Genomic DNA, 23,704 nt, shown 5'->3' with positions numbered 1-23,704 from the left:
TAACTGTCTTTCTGACTTTTTAAGTCTCATCATATTCTCATAGCACACTAGGTCACATTGGATGGCTCAGAAAAAAATAGAAGTCATGAGACTTAAATGTTCTTCACAACCAACCCTTATGTATCAACTTCTCTGTATCTGCATCCATCTTTCTCTTCCTCCTTCTGTCCCACAGTTCATTTTTCTGTTATATTTTGGTAAAGGGGTTTGGGAAGGTTTTTTGTTTGTTTGTTTGTTTTTAAGTGACAGAACAGGTTCTAAACCATGCTAGGCATTCTAGGGCTTTTAAGTTTCCATGTTCTCTCTTTAAATGCATCTTTTTTCTGGTTGAAAATTTACATGTATATAGTATTAAAAAGTAAACAAAGTAGAAAAAACTTGTCATGAGCAACGAAAGTCCAGAGACTCCCCTGTAACTGCACTGTGCGGAAACCCTTCATCATCTATACAGCAGTCGGTCCTCACTGCCCCCTGCCCACCTGTCTCATCAGAAGAGCCCAGATTTTTTATCACGTATCTTAGTAGTGCATCGGTCACAGGATGCTTGTTCCCTTGTGCTATATTACTTAACTTTTGGTATGGCTACAAACAACCCTAAAAGCACAATGGGTTAAAAAAACAAACATTCATTTCTTGCTCAGGGTACTTGAAGACAAATAGTCAGCTGCCAGCCTTGCTGAGCTCAGCTCAGTTTTAAGCATTTTGTTCATGGACCAAGGCTGAAGAAGCAGATATTCTCATGACAGGAAGCAGAAGTTGAAAGCAAGAGGTTGGGGGGTATTGAAGTGAGGGAGTCAAAGGACATTTAAAGCTTTTCTTTGCATTTAGCATATGTTGCACTCACATTCTGTTGCGCAGAGCAGGTCACATGACTAAGCCCACAGTCCTTGCTTGAGGAAGTGTAGTCAGCCTATGGGAGAGGATGCTGAAAAACCCAAGTGGGAAAGGGCACGGGTGTATAACCCTAATTTCAGGTTACCACAATGGAAATTCCGTTTTCCTTCCAAGTGAACAACTTAGGTCTGTCAAGTGCTGCAATTCTGGCCAAATGAAATTGGAGGGGGACGTTTTCTGGGAGCTCTAAGAGAAGGAGATGTGCATATGGGGTAACGTTGCACACTTGAAGCTTATAAATGCTTAAAAACACACCTAACACTTGGGAGGTATGTCCTGCTGATGCCATGGCAGCTAGGCTCTGCAGACAGGGTGGGTGCACCTTACTGTCCTGGTTAAATGCTTTTAATGACCTCTGCCAACAAAGGTCCATCTAGTCAAGGCTGTGGCTTTTCCAGTAGTCATGTGTGGATGTGAGAGTTGGACTATAAAGAAAGCTGAGCACCGAAGAATTGATGCTTTTGAACTGTGGTGTTGGAGAAGACTCTTGGACTGCAAGGAGATCCAACCAGTCCATCCTAAAGGAAATCAGTCCTAAATATTCATTGGAAGGACTAATGCTGAAGCTGAAACTCCAATACTTTGGCTACCTAATGCAAAGAACTGACTCATTGGAAAAGACCCTGATGCTGGGAAACATTGAAGGCCGGAGGAGAAGGGGACAACAGAGGATGGGGTGGTTGGATGGCATCACCGACTCAATGGGCATGAGTTTGAGTAAACTCCGGGAGTTGGTGATAGACAGGGAGGCCTGGCATGCTGCAGTCCACGGGGTTGCAAAGAGTCAGACATGACTGAGCAACTGAACTGAACTGAACCGAACCTGAACTGAATGACCTCTCTGAACTGCTCCAGTTAGTTTGGCAGCTTGTCTGTCTTTGCCTATAGAGAGCAATCTTGGAGCTTCCTTGGCTGTCCAGTGGTTAAGACGCTCCCTTCCAATGCAAGGGGTGCAGGTTTGATTCCTGGTCTCAGATCCAACATCCATGGAGGTGCAGCCCAAAAGTAAACAGTTTTTTTTAAAAATGTACATGAATGGAACAACTGTGAACTAGAAGTTGTGAATCGCTGCAAGGGGACAGGCTGCTCTGATCTATATAATTAGTGAGATTCATTTGTCAGTTCAAACTTAGTTGTTTTCCTGATCACAACTTCTTACCTGTGAAAGCGTAACACAGTGACTGAACTTTAAAAAAAATTTTGTGTGTGATTTCCTCATTGTCTGTAGTTTATTTTCACCAGCATTCTTTTCAAATTTTTTCTTGTCAGGTTCCCCCTCTACTATGAGCTTAAGATTGCTTTTGTCATATGGCTACTCTCTCCTTATACCAGAGGAGCAAGTTTAATATATAGAAAATTCCTTCATCCACTACTTTCTTCAAAGGAAAGGGTAAGATGTATAAATTATTTCCACAAATCATTTGTTAGAAATGTGTTTCATCGTCACATGTTGCATGCTATAAAATGAGTGAAAACTATTGTATTAAGGGGGAAAGTCCTAGTTTTCAGCTTCTTGACATTCTTTTTAAATAAAATTAATATCTATGGGCTTGATTTTTTTTTCCAGGAAATTGATGATTATATTGTCCAAGCTAAAGAACGAGGCTATGAAACTATGGTAAACTTTGGGCGGCAAGGTTTAAATTTAGCAGCTACTGCTGCCGTCACTGCAGCAGTGAAGGTAATTTTTTATTTACCTTTTTTTTAATCCAGTGTCACATTGCCAGTGAACAAAGTAGGGTGGCTTTTTATTTCAGATCATTATAAATTTTGGCACAAATTTACCTTCTGTTTATTTTTATAATATTAGAAAACAACAAGTAGACTATTTTAAAGATATTTTAACATGTCTCTATAATTGTTGGGTATTTTGAACTCTTAATTGATGACAGAATGAGAGATGGTAATAAAACATACTGGAAAAATGTCATTTTGTCATAATCTTCCTACTTTATAACCTTAAAATAGTTTTGAGTAAATAACCTTTAGTAAAGATGACCATTCTTTCTTTCTCTGTCTTTGGTGTTTTTTTCCCTCTCTCTCTCCATGGCAATATCTTGGTAGGATTTCTGGCTTACATCTGCACCCATACTTCAACCAATTTGAGGTAACTGATTATTCAAAATAAGGCATGAAAAATTTCTGTTCTTAAAACTTAAGATTTTACTTAGCCAATTACTAATGTCATGCGTTGTGTTTTGCAAGCCAAATTATCAAAGGAATGCCTTCTGTGAAAATCCGCATTATGGCTTTTGGATTTCTTTGCATGTAGTAATTAGTGTGGTTGATTTTAAATCCCATGGCATTATTGGTTTTGGTGTGTAGTATGTGGAAAGAAAATAGGTTTCAGCTTCAGAAAGTTCTGAGTGTGACTTCCCAAATAACCATCAGCCTTTTACTTAACTTCTGCTTTGGGAGGATGGCAGGGAGGAGAAAATGAGGCAGAGGAGAACTAAAGTCCTTGTCTGCTATATAAAAAAGTAGAGGTTTTAAAGTGGTTGTCCAGGGGGATGGAGAGAGGGGACCAAAGGTTTATTGCTTTCTTTGTTATAAAATTTAGCATTATTTAACATCACAAATCAAGTACATGTTATTTATTTACACCCCCAAGAAGATGCTTTATGAATTTTCCGTACTTAAAAGCAACATTCAACCTGACTCTGTGGTGAAAAACTAAAAACTAAATTTCAACATCAAAAATTGTTTAGGAATATAGACATTATAGAGCACTGTTTTAGGAAACAGACGCACACAAATCTCATTTGCCCTCTTCACTTCAACACTTAAATATGGTTTATAATCCTACCTACTCTGTGAGACTCGTATTGTAACTGTTTTGTGGGATATTTATTTTATTTTGACTTACTACTTCCAACCTCTGCATGAGGAACCAGAAACCCCAACTGTATTATCTTTCCTCATTCCTTCGTTTATTTTTATTTTATACATACTTTGCTTGCTGCCATCAGTATTTAACATCCTATATGTATATTTAACAGATATTTAATGTATTGACCATCTAGGTATGTATTTAATGCCTACTATATGGTAGGTGCTTGGGATGTAGCAATGAACAAACAGATACAGTCCTTACCCTTTCAGGCCACTACTGTCAAGCTGAATGTCTGTATCCACTAGCTGAAAATTTTACCTCATCTTTGGTTGCTTAGAGCCTACCCCTTGCCCTCCACTATTAAAAAAAAGCATTATCTAGTAATTCCCTGGTGGTCCAGTGGTGAGGATTCCATACTTTCACTGCAAGGGCCAGGGTTCAATCCCTGGTCAGGGAACTTAGATCCCACAAGCCTCAGGGTGCAGACCAAAAAAATAAATAAAAAATAAAATAAGCATTATCTTACTGAAACACCTTTTGGTAGAAAGACTATAAAAATGATCCCATACTTATATTTCTCTAACTTCTTTGTGATCTATTGCTTGTCTTTATTTATACATTTAACAAATTAAAATCACCTCCCCACTTCAAAGGCAGGAAACAGCATAAAAATTATCTAAGTTACCATTGCAAAACAAACCCACTGTAACTTGAATTCACTTTGGAACTCTCTCTTTTCGCTTGTGATCTTGTGATCCTTTTGTTGTCAAGTTCACTGTGTATAGTGAGCTTGATATGATGAGGCAACCCTCATCATTCTCCCGATGAGCAGAGGAATGTTGGCATCAACCATACTGGATTGTATTCATGAGAAATGGTTGTTAAATATGCTGAACACAGCATAATGTTAACACTATTTGCCTCAAGTTTTACTGTGCCTGTTTTAAAGTAGGGGAAATTAGTTTTATCTCTGGAGATGTCAAGGAAAGGCAGCAACTGTGATGGAATAATCACTGAACCAGACATTTCCTACTAAAGAATAAATTGAAACTGAAATAGGAAATAGGTCAAGTTTAAGGAGAAACTGCAGGAAAGCTAACAGTAAGACTTGAGAATTATTAAACTTTTTTTTTTTTTTTTTACAATATATGGTTTGTTAAAAATATCTTTCAGACTAAAAATACTGAACTCTCAGTGTGACCTTTAAAGACTGGCAATACCCCTGGCTAGGTTTCCCAAGTTGAATCGCCTGAGCATGTTAAAGATGAAACTAGGAAATCTAATCAGAACATTTATTACACCGTAAAGCAATTTTCTGAAAATGTTACTCAGTTCTGTGACCTCATTACCCGGCATCTGTTCACAAGGTCAGTGTCCAAGTTTATTTTGGCTGAGCAAAGCACAAACATATGAAGGAGCTTCAAGGATTTTGCTGAGGATGTTCAACGTCCCGTAGCTTTCACATGAGAAATGCCAGCGGCGTTTGTACAGACGAGCAACACTTCTGCTGAATGAAGGACAGACGAAGAAGAAAACTGTTAGTCGTATTAAGCACCTCTTAGGATTTTCTCTAGCAGCCTTTTCTTGGTGAATTCTTTAGCAGATATTATTTTTTAAAGAAATCAATTATCACAGAAATGAGTGCCTTCAGTTAAAATTTCTGAAATCTTATTGACTGTAAATAATGACGGTTATGTCAGAAATCCTGACATCTTGCTGTCTGTTTTTATGGCTTTCTATTTGTGAAAGAATTTGAGGAGATTCAGCTGCTTAGTATCATCTGTTTAAAAAAGAGAGCACTTCTTCAGACAATGGAGAAGATCATATTTTTTTTTCTCTGCAATCTAGGGAAGCACAATGTTATAATGAAAGTTGAATTTTGTAGCAGTTGAGTTGTCAGCATTTTTCAGCCCTGATTCTGTCACTAATTAGCCATGAGATTTAGGGCAGTCATCTGCACTGATCTCTCCAAGTATCCATGTTCTTACATGTAAAATGAAGGGGTAAAAACTGACTTCTAAAACTCCTACTCGAAAATGATGGTTCTCAACTGGGGGCAATTTTGGTAATGTCTGGAGAGATTTTGGGTTGTCACAACTGAGGCAGAGGTGCTGCTACTGGCATCTTAGGGAGAGGACAAGTATGCTGCTTCCAGAATGGCTTCTCAACACACAAAAAATTATCTAGACCAAAACAGTACTAGTGCTGAGGTCGAGAAACCCTGCTCTGAAAGTATAGTAAGTCAGAAAAGGCTTAAAGGATATGTAAATATGTACAGGTAATTTGGATGATGGGTTATAGATCATCTTTCTCTTTTACATTTTTCTCTGTTACAAACATTCTTCAATAAATATATATTGCTTTCATCTTAAAACCACGAAAGTATAGTACTCACTTAATGCAAATGCAGTTAGTTCCATTCTCGGCTTGATCAGATTGTGTTAAATATCTATAAGGACAAGGCATTCCCCTAAAAACTGCAGACTATCCTTATTCTCAGTTATAATGTAGTATGTCAAGGATCAACAAGAAATAGAGCTTAATGACTACTCATTATTGATCAGTGTCCTAAAAATTATTCCATGAAGAATTGTTTGTATGCTTATAAGATTAAAAAGCATTGCTGATTGTATTTTTTAATTCTTAATTTAAAAATTCTATGAGGATAAGTTGAAGATTTTATACAAAGGTAATGATAAGCACAGTAAATTCCTCTTATTTAACACAAAATATGGGGCTTCCCTGGTGGCTCAGCGGTAAAGAATCCACCTGCAGTACTGGAGATGCAGGTTCAATCCCTGGGTCAGGAAGATCCCCTGGAGTAGGAAATGACAACCTACTCTAGTATTCTTGCTTGGGAAATCCCATGGACAGAGGGGCCTAGCAGGCTATAGTCCATAGGGTTGCAAAAGTCCATGGACACAACTGAATGACTAAACAACACCACAGTAATTTTAATATAATATTTAACCAGGAAACAAAATACTTAAGCAAAGCAGAATGGTTGGGTATAAAGAGGTTAGAATTAGTCATACATCATGGTCCGTTTTTACAGATGCCAAACATAGACTTGGATTCTTGAGTAGACATGCAAATTTTCAGCCATCAGTGAGCTTCTGTGTGGGGCCAGCTTGGGAAGCTGCTTGTCGGCTAGAGCATTCTTTCCAGAGCTTGGACCCAGCCCTCCCACCCAGCCTACCTCATTCTTAGTTTCTTAAATAGATGTTTTGGGCTCATCTAAATTCAAACTCTGAGACCTCTGAGCTCCCTGAAGACAGGAACACTTGGTCTAATGATGTAAAATGTTCTACAGAATACTTTTAAATGACTTTTGTTTTCTCATTATAACCTTTCTGTTACTTTTCTCTTTGATTTTTAGGACTAAATTTAACAGACACAGTGTATATACAATTCTGTAGAGAATAGGATCTAAATGCCGGGATATAGAATTACCTTGTGGATAGTAACTCCCTTCTGACTTACCAAGACTGCTGTTTCCACACATATTTTCCTCCTCAGACTAGAACCTGTCTTCATTTTTCTTATACTTTTTAGCTTAATAGTGTATAAACCAAATGCAAGGAAATAAATCAAGCATTATTAATTTAAACAAAATATAAATACCTTTTAGTATTGTTTTGATAAGTGGCTATAATTTCCTGCTTGTGCCCTCAAAATGTAGAAACAGTTTTTCTTTTAATGATGGGAGTAAGGGATTTAGATACTGGAAAGATGATGAAGAAATAGGTCAGAAATTCTTATAGTGTATTATGTTAACAATTAAAACTTCATTATACCCTCTGTGATGACTTCTGGGATGGGGGGTGGTGGGAGGGAGTTTCAAGATGAAGGGGATATATGTATACTTATAGCTGAAATTAACACACTGTAAAGCAATTATCCTCCAATTAAGAAAAAAACTTCACTATTCCATCTATGACTGATTTTGTAATATAAAGAAATTTTTGAAAAAAATGGAAATCACTCATCTGCCTACACATTATACTGTTTTCATTTTTTAAATATTTATTCCTAACTGTAACCATACTGTGCACTTGCACCTATCTTTTGCATGATTTAGAATTCTGAGGTGGAGGGGAGGCATTTCCTCCTAACATTTTATTGCAAACATGATTCCCTTATTAATGGACTTTTTGTGCGGAATATATAAAAACTAGAGGGAATAGCTCTGCCTTTAAATGCAGTTATTTTATAATGACACCTCTCCTTTAAAGTGTTCACATTGGATACTTATAATTTATGTAGTATTTTGAAGTTTGCAGTTGTGTAGTAGTTTCCCCGCCCCCCGCCGTGACGGGGTTGGCGGGGGTGCTATTCTGGGCTCATTAGAAAACATACAGTGAAAAGAAATGATTTTTCAAAGTGATAATGGCTGCTGAAGTGCTGTGAGTCCTCAAGGAGGGTACACAGCCTCTTTTTGCTTTTCCCTATATGGTACCTGGCCTTTTTTTTTGAGGATTGATAATACCAGGGCTAGAGGGTTGATTACTTAAGAGCTGCTCCTGACTGTATATAGATCACACGCATCTCGGTGTTGGTCCTTGCTCACCTTTCATGGAAACCTGAAGCAACCTCCTAGTGAATGGTGTAATCTACCCCTGTAGATACCCATGACCATACTTGTGGTTTGGTGCTGAACCTATCCATATAAACTCAATATGTTTACATTCAAACATGCTGCTATCTATAGAGAACTCTGTAGCAGTCATGAGTAATGAAAAAAAAAAAGGCTTAAAAAGAATAGTTTACTTATTACATATTCAGTATCAGTCCTGTACCAGCTACACTCAGAGATCAGAGGAAGCCTAAGATTTGTCCCTCTCTTCTAGTTTCTTAAAATCTTGCCCCGAAGGCAAAATATATAAAGCACAGTCACAGAACTAACATTAATGTGTGAGTTCATTTGTGAGATACACCCTAAGTAATTAGTTGATGATAATCATTAAAGATACTGAAGTCTGTGGATGATTAAAGCTAGACTGATTCAACAGAACTTTGACTTATATGCATGCTGAGATGTACTTTATTTCTTGAGTGGGAGGGTTTGGGGGTTAAGAATATAGGATATTATGGATGTGTATTACCATCTGTTTAGCGATGGCAAAAAAAGTCAAGAATTGCTGAAAGGACACAGAACTACAAAGATCGGAACACAGAAAATGACAGTTCTGCGAAAACAAAGCATCTGTTTCAGACGAGCACTGGTCACTTCCTTTTAGGGTGTGTCTGAAGTCTTTTGTCATCCTCTATTTAATAAATAAATGATGTCTGATAAAAAAAAGTATAATAAATTAAACCTTGTCAAGAATGTTTAAGGATATGTGGAATCCAACTAATTTTATTGAGAATATAGATCCTTTTGGTGGCTCAGACAGTAAAGAATCCATCTGCAATCAGGAGACCTGGGTTCGATCCCTGGGTCAGAAAGATCCCCTGGAGAAAGGAATGGCAACCCACTCCAGTATTCTTGCCTGATGAATTCCATGGACAGAGGAGCCTGGCAGGCTACGGTCTATGGTCGCAAAGAGTCGGACATGACTGAGTGACTAACACTTTCACTTTTCACTAGACCCTTTAATTATGCTTTATCATAATTCAAAGACTGTGGTAGAAATTACAAAGCTTAAGTGGGCTATGGAAATGGTGTTCAGGTTTGACATTATAGGATATCACTAAGAGTAGCTAATCCAAGACTCATGAATCAAGACATTTTTCTTCAATGTAAAATACACATTAGCAGTAACATTGAGATGTTTGTAATGCCTTCGGCTTTGAAATTTAAAGATGAACCATTATGGATGAGTTTCTACAGTACCATTATAAGTAGAGGCAATCAAAAATTCACATGTGTGGGAAGAAGAAATAATAAGTGTAAAAAAACCTTTAGAAGAATATTTTTAATCCATCTATAAATAAGAAATGAGTCATCTGTATGCTATGCAAATTTTCAAAGTGGGTAAATTTAGAAATTATTTTTTTCTCTTTACAAAGCTTTATACTTTGAAAGGAAATGTATTTATGTCTGAAAAGTTCAGAAATGTTCCTTTCAAAGCTGTGCAATGATGAAAAGCATTGACCATTCTGCAGTGATGGAGATACTCTCTACGTGCACAGTCACTAGCCACATGTGGCAATTGAGCATTTGAAATGTAGCTTGTGCAATTAAGGAGCTGAATTTCTTCTTTCTCTCAATTTTAGTTAACTTTAAATACCCACTTGTGCCTAGTGTCTACCATATTGTTAAGGCTTTAAGTCAAATTGTATAGTAGTAGATATGCTTTGCCAGATGATGAATTCATTAACTGAATATCGTTTCATACTCAAGATTCTTTGGCTCTTAAATTTTTTTGTGTGGTGTTCTAGGTAGAGCCATTACCATTCCTAACTTGACTTAGCTTTGAAATAGCATCTCTTTTACTTTAAAAAAAGTTCTTGTGAATCATAAATATAAGCCTCAAAGTGCTAATTCTAGGAGAGAGCAATATTATGGATGATGTTTATAGTCAGGATAAGTTCATGATACTTTTTTTTTTTTTTACATTTTCAAGTTAAATTTAAAACAGAAATGTTTGGGAGTGAAATGTACTGATGTCTACAACTTGCTTTGAAATGCATTAAAAATTGATTGGTGGTTGGATAGATGGTAAATTAGTGATAAACTAGATACAGCAAAATATAAATGATATATGGGTATCCACTGTAGAAGTCTTTCAACGTCTCTGAAAGTTTCATTATGAAATGAATCAGCTTCATGATAAAATGTTGGGGGAAAGTTAAATGCAAACATATTAAGTATTTTAAAATGCACCTTTTTTCTTGGATCTATTGCTTCTCTATTAAACAGAGCCAAGGAGCAATAACTGAACGTTTGCGAAGTTTCAGTATGCATGACCTAACAGCTATTCAAGGTGATGAGCCTGTGGGACAAAGACCGTACCAACCTCTCCCAGAAACAAAAAAGAAAAGTAAACCAGGCTCCGGTGAAGCAGCAGGTGTGCTTGTTTTGTTTTCACGTATTGTTCTGTCATAGTTGGGATCTTGAGTCAAGATGGGTACCAGCTGTCTGAATTTGGGTAAACTAAATTTATCTTTAGTTTGGCATCACCGACTCAACGGACATGAGTTTGATTAAGCTCCAGGAGTTGGTGATGGACAGGGAAGCCTGGTGTGCTGCAGTCCATGGAGTCGCAAAGAGTCAGACATGACCAAGCAACTGAACCGAACTAAAATTTATCTTTAAGCTTTTGTTTCTGTTCTCTAAATAAGGCTAGTGCTTGCCTTTTGTTGACTCTGGAGAGAATCCCACTAAGAAAGTAGCAACAGCCCCATGTGCTGCCATGAATTTCTAGACGCAGTGGATGTGGCCGTCTATGACCACCAGCACCAGTCCTCACCTGTGCTCTCCGCTCTTGTTACTCAAGCTGTGTAGCAACATCTAAAGAGTTTAAACCCTCTTTACTGTAAGTGCTGTGAACAAATAAGGATATTGAACCATAAGATGAAAAGTTTTAAGCAGTGACAAAAGAGCAGTTTGATAATAAGATTACTCCAATGTCTTGAAATTATGAATTGTAGACCAAAAACCCACTTGTTCTAATATAAATTGTAAGCATGTCATGGTTGATATGTTCTAAAACTTTAATAAATTGTGATCTTAGAAACATGCACACAAACAAAAAGACATGGTTCTTGTAGTCTTTTTTTTTTTTCACATGTAAGAAAATTATAGTTCAAGGCTCAACTGAGAACTAAGATCTTCAGGACATTTCTTATTAGTGTCTTATTAGGTCCATAAAGTATAGGGCTACTGGATCTTTTTTTTTTCCCCCAAGTAGAAGTTTTCTTTTGAAGTACACTGAAAATCATTCTTTATAATTAAAACCAACTTGAAAAGAATAGTTGCTTCTTATAAAGAAAAAATAATGAAATTTCTTCTAAGTTCTCCCTAGAATAACTTAAAAAAATTGGTGGCTATTATCTAAAAAGTAATAATTAAGTACTGGCCATTGAGTAAGGTACTAATGCCTTTAAGAATGAGTAAACTTTGAACCTTGAATCATCATCCTTAATACTTTAATAATGTAAAAGTAGCTCCTAATATAAGGCATTTTCTTAACAGGCATTTAAAAAATTAGGTGTACTGACATTGAATATGGGATCTGCTATATATATTTTGGACCAGTAATCTGAATCCTTTCTCAGTAGTTGATTCATAATTATACCTTAAAATTGGTTAAGAACTATATTCCAATTATTTAAATGAAAATAGAATTATAAATTTGAAAATCCATGACACCATTTTTACGGGATCTGTCTATTAAATTTAAAATGCTAAAAAAAAAATAAAATGCTGTGACTAAAATATTTTAAGGTAATAAGGTGCTCATTAGTTCTTCTGTTAAATTTTAAACTGTGAATTAAAATAACAAGAAAGATGGGAAACAAACACTCTCATACACTTTTTATGAATGTTTAATGTATAACAATCTTTTTGGATGACAGTCTAGTAACAATTATCAAAATGTATTCTCTAACTCAGCAAGAAACTTCTAGGAATAGTCATAAAGAAATAATCAGGCAAGTGTGTTCATTTTATTGATGTTTATAGTAACAAAATATTGGAACAAACCAAACTCCTAAGAGAATAGTTAAGCAAAAGGGCGGCTATTAGCAGTGAAAAATAATAATGTCAGTTTATATTGATACTTACTGACATGAAAACATATCCAGATTGAGAGGGAAAAACAATAGTAATGAAACAGTGTGTTTGTTATGATCCTGTACCATAGAGGCACAATAGACAGATGGATGAAATGGATTAATATACATAAATGTATTTTTAAGATTTATGTATGTAGAAGACAGTCTGAAAAGGTATTATGAAAATGTTAACAGCATTTAGCTCTGAGTTGTGGGCTTCTATTGATTTTTTTTTTAATTAACCCATTACTCTTAAAATCAGAAATAAAATAACTCTTCTTCTTTTATTAAGGTATTCATTTTCTTATATCTTGAATTTTTTTCTATTTTATTTACTTCTAAAATTTCTCAAGAAAGAAAGCAAGTTGATAAGTTTTTCAGTGTGGGAATTATATTTACATTGCAAAGTCTATTTACTAGTTCATGTAATCAATACATTTATCTCAGAACACAAGCAAATTCAACTGTTTGAGAAAGTAGTTCCCTCTTAAAAGCTAAATGGCTTGCTCTGAGCAGTTTGAGGTTGGCTGATCAAGAGAAGTCTTGCTTTGATGAAGTTATTCTAGTTCACATGTTGTCACTATGGGAAAAAGAGCTACCTCCAAATGCTTTTTTGTAAGAAAATAGACACCTTGAACATGATGTTCACTTCCTTAGAAAGAACACCACATTCTCATAAATGGAAATATTTTTTCTGCAAAGAAGCTGCTGCTCTCATATTAGTTAAAAGTGCTTCAGTATTCATTTTCAATATACCAGCAGATAAAGGGAGTTGTTTTGTCTTGTTTTCAATGCTTTATATATTTATTTAACCCTGAAGATGACTATGCAGGTTAAATATTTTTATCCTTATTTTGTAGATGAATAAACTGAGACCTAAGGAGATTAAATTACTTGTCAAAGACCACATACTAAGTGACAGAAATGAAGTATCCAAGGTTCTTCATCTAATCCTCTCTCTTTTTACTTTATGAAGAGACTACACTTAGTGAGACACTTGGGCTGGAACAAGGACTGCAAACAATTTAGCAGGAGGGGACCTTAGAAATGCTTTTAGTCAAAGAAGGCCAGTAAATGACATCCCTTCGTGCCCATGGCAGATGTTGCTAATGGATTGCGGCACTTCCCATCTGGCTCAGAATCGCACTCAACATAGCACCCCAGACAGCTCTACTGGCTCAGGGTTGGCATTCCTGTATTAATAGTAACCTATTCATCTCCCACTGCCTCAACACCTTACCAGATAAGAAAACTGAGGCCCAGAGAGGCAAGACTCACTCAAGTTCTTACAGTAATTGTAGCAAGATGCTCACTCGTTTCTCCTCTCATGGATCCAGGGCTTCTTCCAGCATGATAGCTAAGGCTTCCTCCTCCCAAGTCAGACCTTCCATGATTCTGCATTTACGTTAATACGTGAAACTGCTTCAAACATGCCTGGTCTTTGCTAAGTGCTGGATCAGTATTGGCTATTATTATTATAAAGGGGTGGGAGGGAGGAGAGACTTAAAATATACCAATTCTAAGATGTGCAAGCTATGAATAAAACCTGGTCAGTCTGCATAAGCGTTTGCTCGTTTCTTAAAATGGTAACAGAGCACTGGGTTGAAGCTGGCCAAACAGCTGCAGCCTCAGGCCTCAGGGCCCCTGGCAACACAGACTTCTCATTCTTGGGTTCTCAGTCACTGCCCCTGAGGAATGTGCATGGACAGCACCATCCTGAGGACCTTGTCCAGTCTAGATTGATGATGGAAAACAGCTGACCGTAGCATCACCTTTGTTCGCCAGCAGCACCCCACCAGCTTCACCTTGCCTGGGCTTGGCAGACCTGCTCAGCCAGCTTGCTGGGTTCCTGTTCAGATAGAGCATCTAGATTTGGGCTTTTCTCATAATCTCGGGTCTTCTCCTCTACCAAAGACTTTAAAATTATTGGACAACTCTGATTAATACTATTTCCACCATGCACATCAGAATTTTCATAATGCTTATTTTCAGGCTTTTGAGCGGAATAGAAAATGCATGTTTTAGTGAAGATATTTGATTTGACTCCTTTCTTTTTGATGCAGTTTAATCTTAATAACTTGCTAAATTAAGCTGGTCAACTTCACCTCCTAACAAAGCCCAAGCTTGGCTACTTTCTGCTCAATCCTTGGACTCCATCATTGCTGACTTGGACTGCAGTAACCTCCCTGCTTCCAGTCTTACCACTTATGATTCATTCTCTAAAGTACAAGAAGACTCTTACAAAGAACCAAAACCTAATCATGTTACTCTCCTGCTTAAAATGCTTCAATGCCCTCTCCCCTTTGTTCTCTGATGAAGTCCAAACTCAGCAGCATGTGGTATATTAGCTTCCCAGCCTTGGCACCCCACTGCTTCCGGTGCTGGGTGTATAGAATCACGAGCCTTTCAGAATTCAGCTTGGCCACCACCTCCTACAAGAAGTCTCCTCTCACAACCCACTTCCCTTATCTTCTCTTTATAGCATTCATTACAGATGACTCTGTCTCCTCTACTGGACTGTGTATTTCTCAGGGTAGAAAAGGACAGTTATGTCTTTTTAACATTGTATCCCCCATAACTTAGTGTACTGCCTCACACATAGTAGTATTTTAAAAATACTTGTGAGGACTTCCCTGGTGGTCCATTAGCTAAGAATCTGCCTTCCACTGCAGGGGACACGGGTTTGATCCTTGCTGTGGGAAGATTCCACAAGCCGTGGGTCAGCTAAGCCCGTGTGCCACAAGAAGAGAAGCCACTGCAATGAGAAGCCCATGCAACCACAACTAGGGATTAGCCCCTGCTCTGCTGCAATCAGAGAAAGCAGTGAAGACCCAGCACAGCCAAAAATAAGCAAATTTAAATTTAAAAATTATTTTAAAAATTGTGCAATAATGAATCAATCTATCACTTTTCCTGAAACAATAATTAGAAAACTAAGATATTTTTAGTTGAAATTAGGAAACAATAAGATGTATATATACATATATATATAATATAACTATCATTTTGAGTGAAATTCCAATTCCTAGTCATATAAAATGAGAGGTAATTAAAATCGCAAGGGCCATGTTTGCCTCATCTTTTACCTTAGAGAACTTTTTGATCACAGTGGTTTCCTTTCTGATCCTTTCCTTGATTCCTTATTCTGTGTTTTACCTTAGTTTTATTATATTGGGATTGGGAATATTATATAAGCAGCAGCAATAGAGAAAAATCTAGAAGTGGCAATCTAAAATAATTTTTTTCTGGTTTACACAGAAGTAATAATATTTTTTAAATAAAAATTTGGCAATTTTTTTAAGAAAGAAAAAGTGAAGAAATTTAAAATCACTTAAAAGCCCACTTTCAACAGATATTATGGTTTCATTTTTGTTTTTCCTTCCTTTGTTTCTATATTTGCATTTTTTTCCACTTAATACTGTACCAGGGGGTTTTTCCCAGGACTGCTGACCCTACTTCCTCTCCTAGCCATACTGGTCTCACAGCTCTTCCACAAAGTTGTGCTTCCCCGTGACCCAGGGCCTTTGCATGTGCTGTCACTTCTGCCTAGCACACACTTCCTCCAGCTGCTGCAGGAAAGCAGAGGATCTTGGCCTGTGTAATGACTGATTCTGCTTCCAAATCCTTCCTGATTTCTGGACCAGAAGTCTGGCAGCATAAAATTGGACTTCCTTAATATATAATTATGGAGAAGGAAATGGCAGCCCATTCCAGTATTCTTGCCTGGAGAATCCCAGGGACGGAGCTGGGCTCTGTCCAGCCTGGTGGGCTGCTCTTAATATATAATTAAAGATGTTTATCTTATTATGAGACCCGGAAGCTTAATCACAACTCTTCATGGTTTGCTTAGTAATGCTCAAGCTATTCATGTCCTGTGAGAGCAGATGAATAAACAATTTATTCAGTGTACTTTTCTTCACATGCAAGAAGTCCATCTTTGCCCCCTCCTGAGCCTGATACCATCCAAAGAAGGTAGCTATGCTCCTTACCTTTATTAAAGTAGAATTTGAAATGTAATGGGGCCTTGTAAACTCACCCCTGTCCTTTTTTTTGTTTTCTTTTGACCTCATCCTGTGGCTTATGGGATCTTAGTTCTCTGACTAGGGATGGAACCTGGGCCCTTGGCAGTGAAAGCCCAGAATCCTAACCATTGGACCACTAAGGAATTTCCTCACCCCAGTCTTTATAATCTACTTACTATTCCCCAGTTGCCTTCGATTTAGGCCCCTCTCTTGCTCCATCCAAGCAGTGGTTCTCAAAGTGTAGGCCCCAAACTAGTACCGAAGCATCACCTGGGAACTTGTTAGAAATGTAATTTCTCAGCCCAACCCCAGCCCAGCAATGTGTGTATCAGTGGGTTCTCCAGGTGACTCTAATATATTCTAGGAAGTTTGTGCGTTTGCACAAGTTTATTGAAATTCTAATAAGCTTTGAGAACCACTGCTTCAGGAATGGGAGGGAGTATTCTTCTCCCTGAATCCCATTCTCAGGGTGCTCTCAGAGTTCCTGACAATAACCAGCCTGGCTGCCTGGTTATTTGCCTGCTGGTCAATGTTAAGTCCTCGCTGCTACACATAGCATCCTGTTAGCACACCCACATGATCTCTTACTGACCTTCCTAGTGCTGGCTGTTTTCTTTGAACTGACATCAGTCATCATAGCCTGTGGTGTTTCTCATTACTGTAGCCTGTCTGGCTGGATTTTATCTTAGCAGCTGCAACAGTGTTGGTTTAACTTCTCTATCACCTGCCCCCAGTGAGTTTATCTTGCCCAAAGTTCTATTCCCTTTGGGTCTTATATGACTCCTTAAGTCCACTCTACCAAGTCTGGTCTTGACAAAAGGACCCTAAGTTCCTAATTAAAGTCAAAGGTACAAATGACAGACCAAAACACATTATTGCTTAGGTAGTTTAGAATTCGCAAAAAGGAGAAAGGGCAGGAAGAGACTTTTCACTATGTATCTGTTTATATTCTTTGATTTTTGAGCAAGATAACTGTTAACCTACTCAAAAATATTTCTAATTATTCTGCAAAATGCATAGTAAGAATAGGAATTGCCAGGGGAAACTTCCTGGAAGAAATGAGCCTCATCTAGACTAGTGCAAGGGGTGAAGATCAACAGCGAAGGGCAGGGAACCCATTCCAAATGAAAAAAGGGAAAGGAGTAAGCAGACAAACGCAGACTGTGCAGAGAACTGTGGACAGACGGGGTGAAGAGGCGGTGCTGACTGGTATCCTTTTACTAAAACATGCTGATTTTCACAACTCATCTAGGTTACGGAATTCCACTGAGAGACGGAGATGAGAAAACAGATGAAGAAGCAGAGGGGCCATATTCAGATGACGAGATGTTAACACACAAAGGGCTCCGAAGATCGCAAAGCATGAAATCTGTGAAAACCGTGAAAGGCCGAAAAGAGGTGAGTCAAGTGTAGAGCTGTTTTCCTAATGATTAGTATTAAGAGATTTCCCTGCTGCATGCTCATTTAGGATATTAATGATCCCTAAATGAAGGATTGGAATGATACAGCACGGGTTATATTTAAAATTATTTATTCCGGTCAGATGGATTAAGATCTCTGGCAATTTAGAAAATGATAATAAATTCCTAGTCTTTCACTATAAGTGGAAAACAGTATTCTCACGTAGCAAAATCAGACAATTGATGGGAGTACCCAGTACCAGCCCTCACATATATATAAAGAAAGCAGCTAACAGTATCAAGTACATAGTTTTGTTTTAAACCGACTCTATATCGGGTTTAAATAGTAAAAGTTTATTCGTAATAATATATTGTCTTTGTGCCCAGAAAGCAGTGGAGGATTTCAGTGAAGGCCTCAGGTCTTTGTGGGCAGTGTTCACGGACATGTACCAAACAAAGTGTAAATAATAGTTTATGATTTTATTTATCACTAGTGATAATAATCTGTGCATATATGTAACACAATACCAACTACACTTTGTGCTGTCTTTTGAGTGCACACTTAGAGGACAATTGATTCTTTATGTCAGGAAAGTTTAAAAATTATTACTGTGATGATGATTATGAAGTCCTATCTAATTTCAAAATCTGATTCATAATGAAAACACATTTCTCTCTTCAGGTGCGGTATGGGTCACTAAAATACAAAGTAAAGAAGAGACCACAAGTGTATTTTTAGCCATGTACACATCAAGTATCCCAAGACAAATTATGCTAATACATCAACTTGTTTTTCTAACATCATATATTCAGGATGTATCCATTAAAACCGTTCTTTAAATTGTGGTGGTGATAGGGTTTACTTTCAATTTAAATAGTTTTTATTTCTTTAACAACTACTTCCGAATCTTGACTACTAAAGGTAGTTATGCAAAAATAGATAGATAGATCAGAAATAAAAGAAAATTGTGTTATCTGTTGTCAGATTCTTCAAAACATTAAGTGCCTGAGATATAAGGTGAAACACAGATTCACAGTATACTTGAAAGATGGTTCAAGCGACATCAGCCTTTGTGATCTTGTATTGTGTTTACCTCCATTTCTGTTGTAACTATCATATGAGGATAGTAATTAAATAGGCTTCTGATCTAGCAGTGATAGAACAAGGGTATAATATAAGATAAAATATGTTTTATATACTTTTCAAAGTTTTACTTTGTTAATACTTTCTAGTTTTCCCACCATCCACTGAAAGTTTTCAAGACAACTATTTGAAAACCAGGTATCTACATAGCACTTTCATTCCTGACTAGTTTTGCACACTTGAAAATTGTTTACGTATTTTACAACTATACATTTAAGTTTTATTAACACTGTCTTTACTGTTATTTGTCATATTCTGACTTGTCAAATTTATGCCTTGAATTATATCATCTCTTTTCCTGTGCGTTTCATTAGTTATATTCATTTAATTTTAATGATAAAAAATAGAGCTCATAGTTCATTTTCAACTATTTCTACATATCTTTCATACAGATAAGTTCTTTAAAAATTACCAGCTTCCCATATTTAGTTCTACATTGTAGCTGAATTTAGCATGTTTTTGTTAACACTGGTTTCATTTTCAGCTTTTAAAAATGGTAGCTTTTGTGAAATGGAATCAGAGACCAGTATAGCAGGTAGATATCTTCTAATTCATGAAATTAACCAACAACCAATCTATTCACAAGCTTGGCACTGACACGGGCTGCTGATTTATAAATCTGGCATTGACTCTACCCACTTGAATCATTTCACTTCTGGCTGAGATAATTTCCTGAAGATCCATGCCAATGCAAAATACAAATGTTGTTAATCTTACGTATTAGAAGTTATTAGAATAGATTTTAGAAAAATATTGTGTTTTTAATCCAAGAGATTTTGAGTTACCAAACTTTGAAGCTTTTTAAGTGGCATAGATAACTATGCATTATGAACCCCAAGGCAGTATATTTCTGATGATGGTTTTAGTAACCAGTAATCAAAATTATATCATTATACAAATTTGTATGATTATACTCTTTCATATAATTTACTTGATTATTCTGTTTACCCAAAAGAAAAAAAACAATGAGAGAGATTTGTGAGATCTTTGACCTTTCTGCCTTTCAAGAAATGAAGCCAGCTGGGAGTGTATATTCAGGACCCACTCTGAGTGTTGGTAAAGAACAGAATGTTTACTCAGGAGTACCTTACTATAATTCATACATTTCTCTTCATGCAAGTCTTAAAATGTCTTCCAGATTATCTCATGTCTTCCAGATTATCTCACATTCTCAATAAGTAATACCATGTAAAAACTTCATTAAATTTATTTTCCCCCAAAGTTTAATTCTATGAGTATCTTCATCTATTTTATCTTGACTAATTCAAAATTCCTATGAATTCTGGTTATAAACTCTGGAAGAGAGTTTAACGTAGATTGCCTAGGAACACTTGACTTCCCAATATAAACGCTGCATGTGCCATGCTTACCTTTCCTACACAAGGGCAGTGTCATCTCAAATTGCCTAACAAGGTCACGTAAGTGACTTTGTATCAAAAACATTACTTTTAGGGGCTGATTTGCACCACTTTATTTTATTTAAGTCTAATTTCAGTATTAAGCCTATGCTTTCATTATCGTAAACTCACAAATACTGTCCTAAATTGGAGGAATTATTTATCCCTCTACACGGCGAGAGTCAAAATGTTTAACCAAGAGCAATACTAGTTTCAAAGAGATAATGCAGATCCTTCTATGTAATCATATCTCAAGGCTTCCTCTGATACATTTGTTATAACCTTCTGTACAGCAGTGTCACTTCGCTGTTCTATCATTTCCATTCTGTCCTTTCATTTCTTACATTTTGCTTCTTTTCTGTGTGTTTTAGCATGCTTTCATTTGAATTTTGTATAATAAACTTGTACGTCTTTGTTTCTTTTAAGGTGGAACAGGTCATTTTTTTGTTTCTCTGCTTTTAAGTCTAATTCTTATAAAGAGAGGTGTGTTTATCCCTAGACCACAGTGCCTTGCATCCCACCACCACCATTCGGTGAATGGGCATTAGATGCTGCACAAGCCTTTAGAACACTATTTTGGTAGCTATTAAAGTTTATCCAGAAACTGTACCTGGTGTCTCAGTTTATTGTCATTCAACTTGTTCCTAAATATTAACTATTTCCAGGGTTTGTTCAGAAGGAAGAATTGATCTGTTCTTTAGTTTACTGTATTTTTTTTCTGGTGTAAAAATGAGCCAGAAATAAGCCTTATGGCTAAGTAATTATTTAAACCCACATAATCCCTGCATAAGATTCCCTCCACACACTTCACTATATGTATGTGAATTTGGATAGAAAATAATGTTGCCAGCATTACCAGTTTTAAATACTTGACTATACAGATTGATGGAATAAAATTATTAAAATGTTTTCAGGGAACTTAATCCATATGTCACCACCAAAGATTTCTACAGTGTTATGAGGTGTGTAAATATTCCAAATTTCTGTAAACATTGGTTAGATAAGAGGTGTTTTTCTTTTTTTTGGAATAACACAGTTTGTACTCTGGAATGCTTGAACTTTTGTGTTATTAAAAATAATACAACACTATCTTAAATATTAGTAATTTGTATTTTTAATTGGAATAGGCTAAATTTTTATTTTGATTTTTTTTATCAGGAAAAATAAGTTAATATGTACTGAAGAGCAATTTCCTATGTTTTCTTCTGTGTAAGTTGATTCATTTAAAAGCAATTGGGTAAATTTTGAAAAGATTATTGTGGTATGTAGTGTGTGTTTCTTAGTAAACATCACTTAAGAATAAAGCTTTCTGAAAGGAAAGTACAACTTTTACTCTATTAATGTTTCTAAGATTTAATCTTTTGGTAGTTTCCTGTATACAGATTTAATGTATATTAACCCTTTAAACATTGACCATGAATTAACATTTTCTCTTATAACACCTTTTAAATCTATGTACTTTAGTAGTTAAGAGAAAGCAATTTTGCAAGTTTTAATCTCTTTGTAAAAGCTATCTTTAGGCCCAGTATGAGGATAATTTTACAAATGTGTTTTTTGAAAACTTTAATATAAAATAAACTCATTTTACTAGTGATAACTTGTTTTTTTTTTTTCTGTGTCAGAGTGTTTATGTTAGGTTCCATGAAATGATATTATTTATTACTGTGTATCTTGACTTAAATAATAAACAATATATGCACACACTTAAGATTACAAATCATAGAGCAAATTATACAAATCATATACATTCTTTGAAATATTGCCATTTGCAACAATATGGATGGATCTAGAGAATATCATACTAGGTCAGGGAAAGCTGAATATTGTATGATATCGCTTATAGGCGGAATCCAAAAAATAATACAAATGAGTCTATATTCAAAACAGAAACAGACTCACAGACATAGAAAACAAATTTATGGTTCCCAAAGGGGAAAGGGGGGACATAAATTAGGAATATGGGATTAACAAATACAAACTACTACGCATAAAATAGATAAGCAAAAGAACTTACTGTATGGTACAGGGAGCTATATTCAATATCTTGTAATAACTTACAGTAGAAAATAATCTAAAACTATATATGTATGTGTGTCTAACTGAAAAAAATCATACATTCTGGAATGTTTATCCATAGAATTACAAAAGAAATAACTAAAATTTGGATGTTAGAAAAAGAACATGGGAAAAAACAACTAGTACAGAAACCCTAGTCATCGATTTATATTGTTAGCTGTCTCAGACACAAAATATAACACAAAATTCAATTTTATGTATCCTGGAAATGTTCTAGGGTTCCATCTGTTTTAAAATCAGATGTCTGTCTGCCTCACATTTAAGCTTTAGAGAGAAAGCCTGTGTTTTAAAAAGTTTCTTTGTGTTACTTCATTATGATATATGATGTGTTAAAGTATTGCCAAATGGAGTTATATTTTCATTTTTATTAGAATATATCCCCTTGTGATGATCCAAAGAAGTCAGAAATTTAAATAAAAATTCAAAGAACACAATGACTATATAAATTGCATCATTTTTGTCAGTGTTTTATTTTCCTTTTTAGTAGTTCACTGTTCTTGAGAAAGAGATTCATGGAACAAAAATCATGTCAGACTGATTCATTGTTCTCTGAAAAACAGTCTGCCCTTTTACCTACCCATCAATATTTTATCCTTGAAACACTCTCCTTATGGTCTCTTTTTGGTAGCATTTTCTAAATTGCTTTTTATAAGATGATGCTTTGAATTGAAATTTTAAAGCACAAGATTGATAACTGTCCATAAGTGTAGGATAGATACTGTGTTCAAAAAAGCAGGAAAAGTATCCTATTTACTCTTACTTTACCTGGCAATCCCAGTTAAGGACAAGGGGGAAGAATAAAAATACATGTATATGGTATTTTGGCACTATGTGTAAATCAAATTAGCATAATTTTTTTCATTCATAAATATTCCTTGAGGGTCTGTTGTGAATGGTAGCTCTATTATGTTTCTGCACAATGCCTATATCCAAGTAGGATAGCATAACAGTTAATTTAAGGACAATAATTCTTGCTTTAAAAATAACAAATTCACTGTTACCAAATGTTTGGATTGAGTATTATTCATGCTTTAATTTATCTTAGGCTATTGAGTACTTTGGTTTCCCTCAAAGCAGGTTTTGGTGTTTGGTTTTTGTTTTTTAAATTCTTGGTTCTCTTCTTTCCCTTACCTCTTACATCTGATACATTAGTAAGTTATTCTGACTCCAAAATATATATTGAATGTGACCATTAAACTCACCTCCCCTTCATTTTC

General features: G+C 36.0%; 1 protein-coding gene across 1 annotated transcript in view; it reads left to right on the top strand.

Moving 5' to 3' along the window:
• REEP3 (receptor accessory protein 3) overlaps window positions 1-22,008 on the top strand; it is a 100,388-nt gene extending 78,380 nt beyond the window's left edge. Inside the window, exons 4-8 of the mRNA XM_043476855.1 lie at window positions 2,164-2,284; window positions 2,462-2,575; window positions 10,593-10,740; window positions 17,723-17,868; window positions 18,553-22,008. Of these exons, the coding sequence (XP_043332790.1) occupies window positions 2,164-2,284; window positions 2,462-2,575; window positions 10,593-10,740; window positions 17,723-17,868; window positions 18,553-18,609 (586 nt within the window). The 3' untranslated portion in view covers window positions 18,610-22,008. The remainder of the gene's footprint in view (window positions 1-2,163; window positions 2,285-2,461; window positions 2,576-10,592; window positions 10,741-17,722; window positions 17,869-18,552) is intronic.
• Window positions 22,009-23,704: the final 1,696 nt, after the last annotated feature.

This window comes from Cervus canadensis, chromosome 8 (assembly GCF_019320065.1).
Source record: "Cervus canadensis isolate Bull #8, Minnesota chromosome 8, ASM1932006v1, whole genome shotgun sequence".
NCBI classification, from domain to species: domain Eukaryota; kingdom Metazoa; phylum Chordata; class Mammalia; order Artiodactyla; family Cervidae; genus Cervus; species Cervus canadensis.
This window is presented reverse-complemented; position numbering and strand designations above follow the sequence as displayed.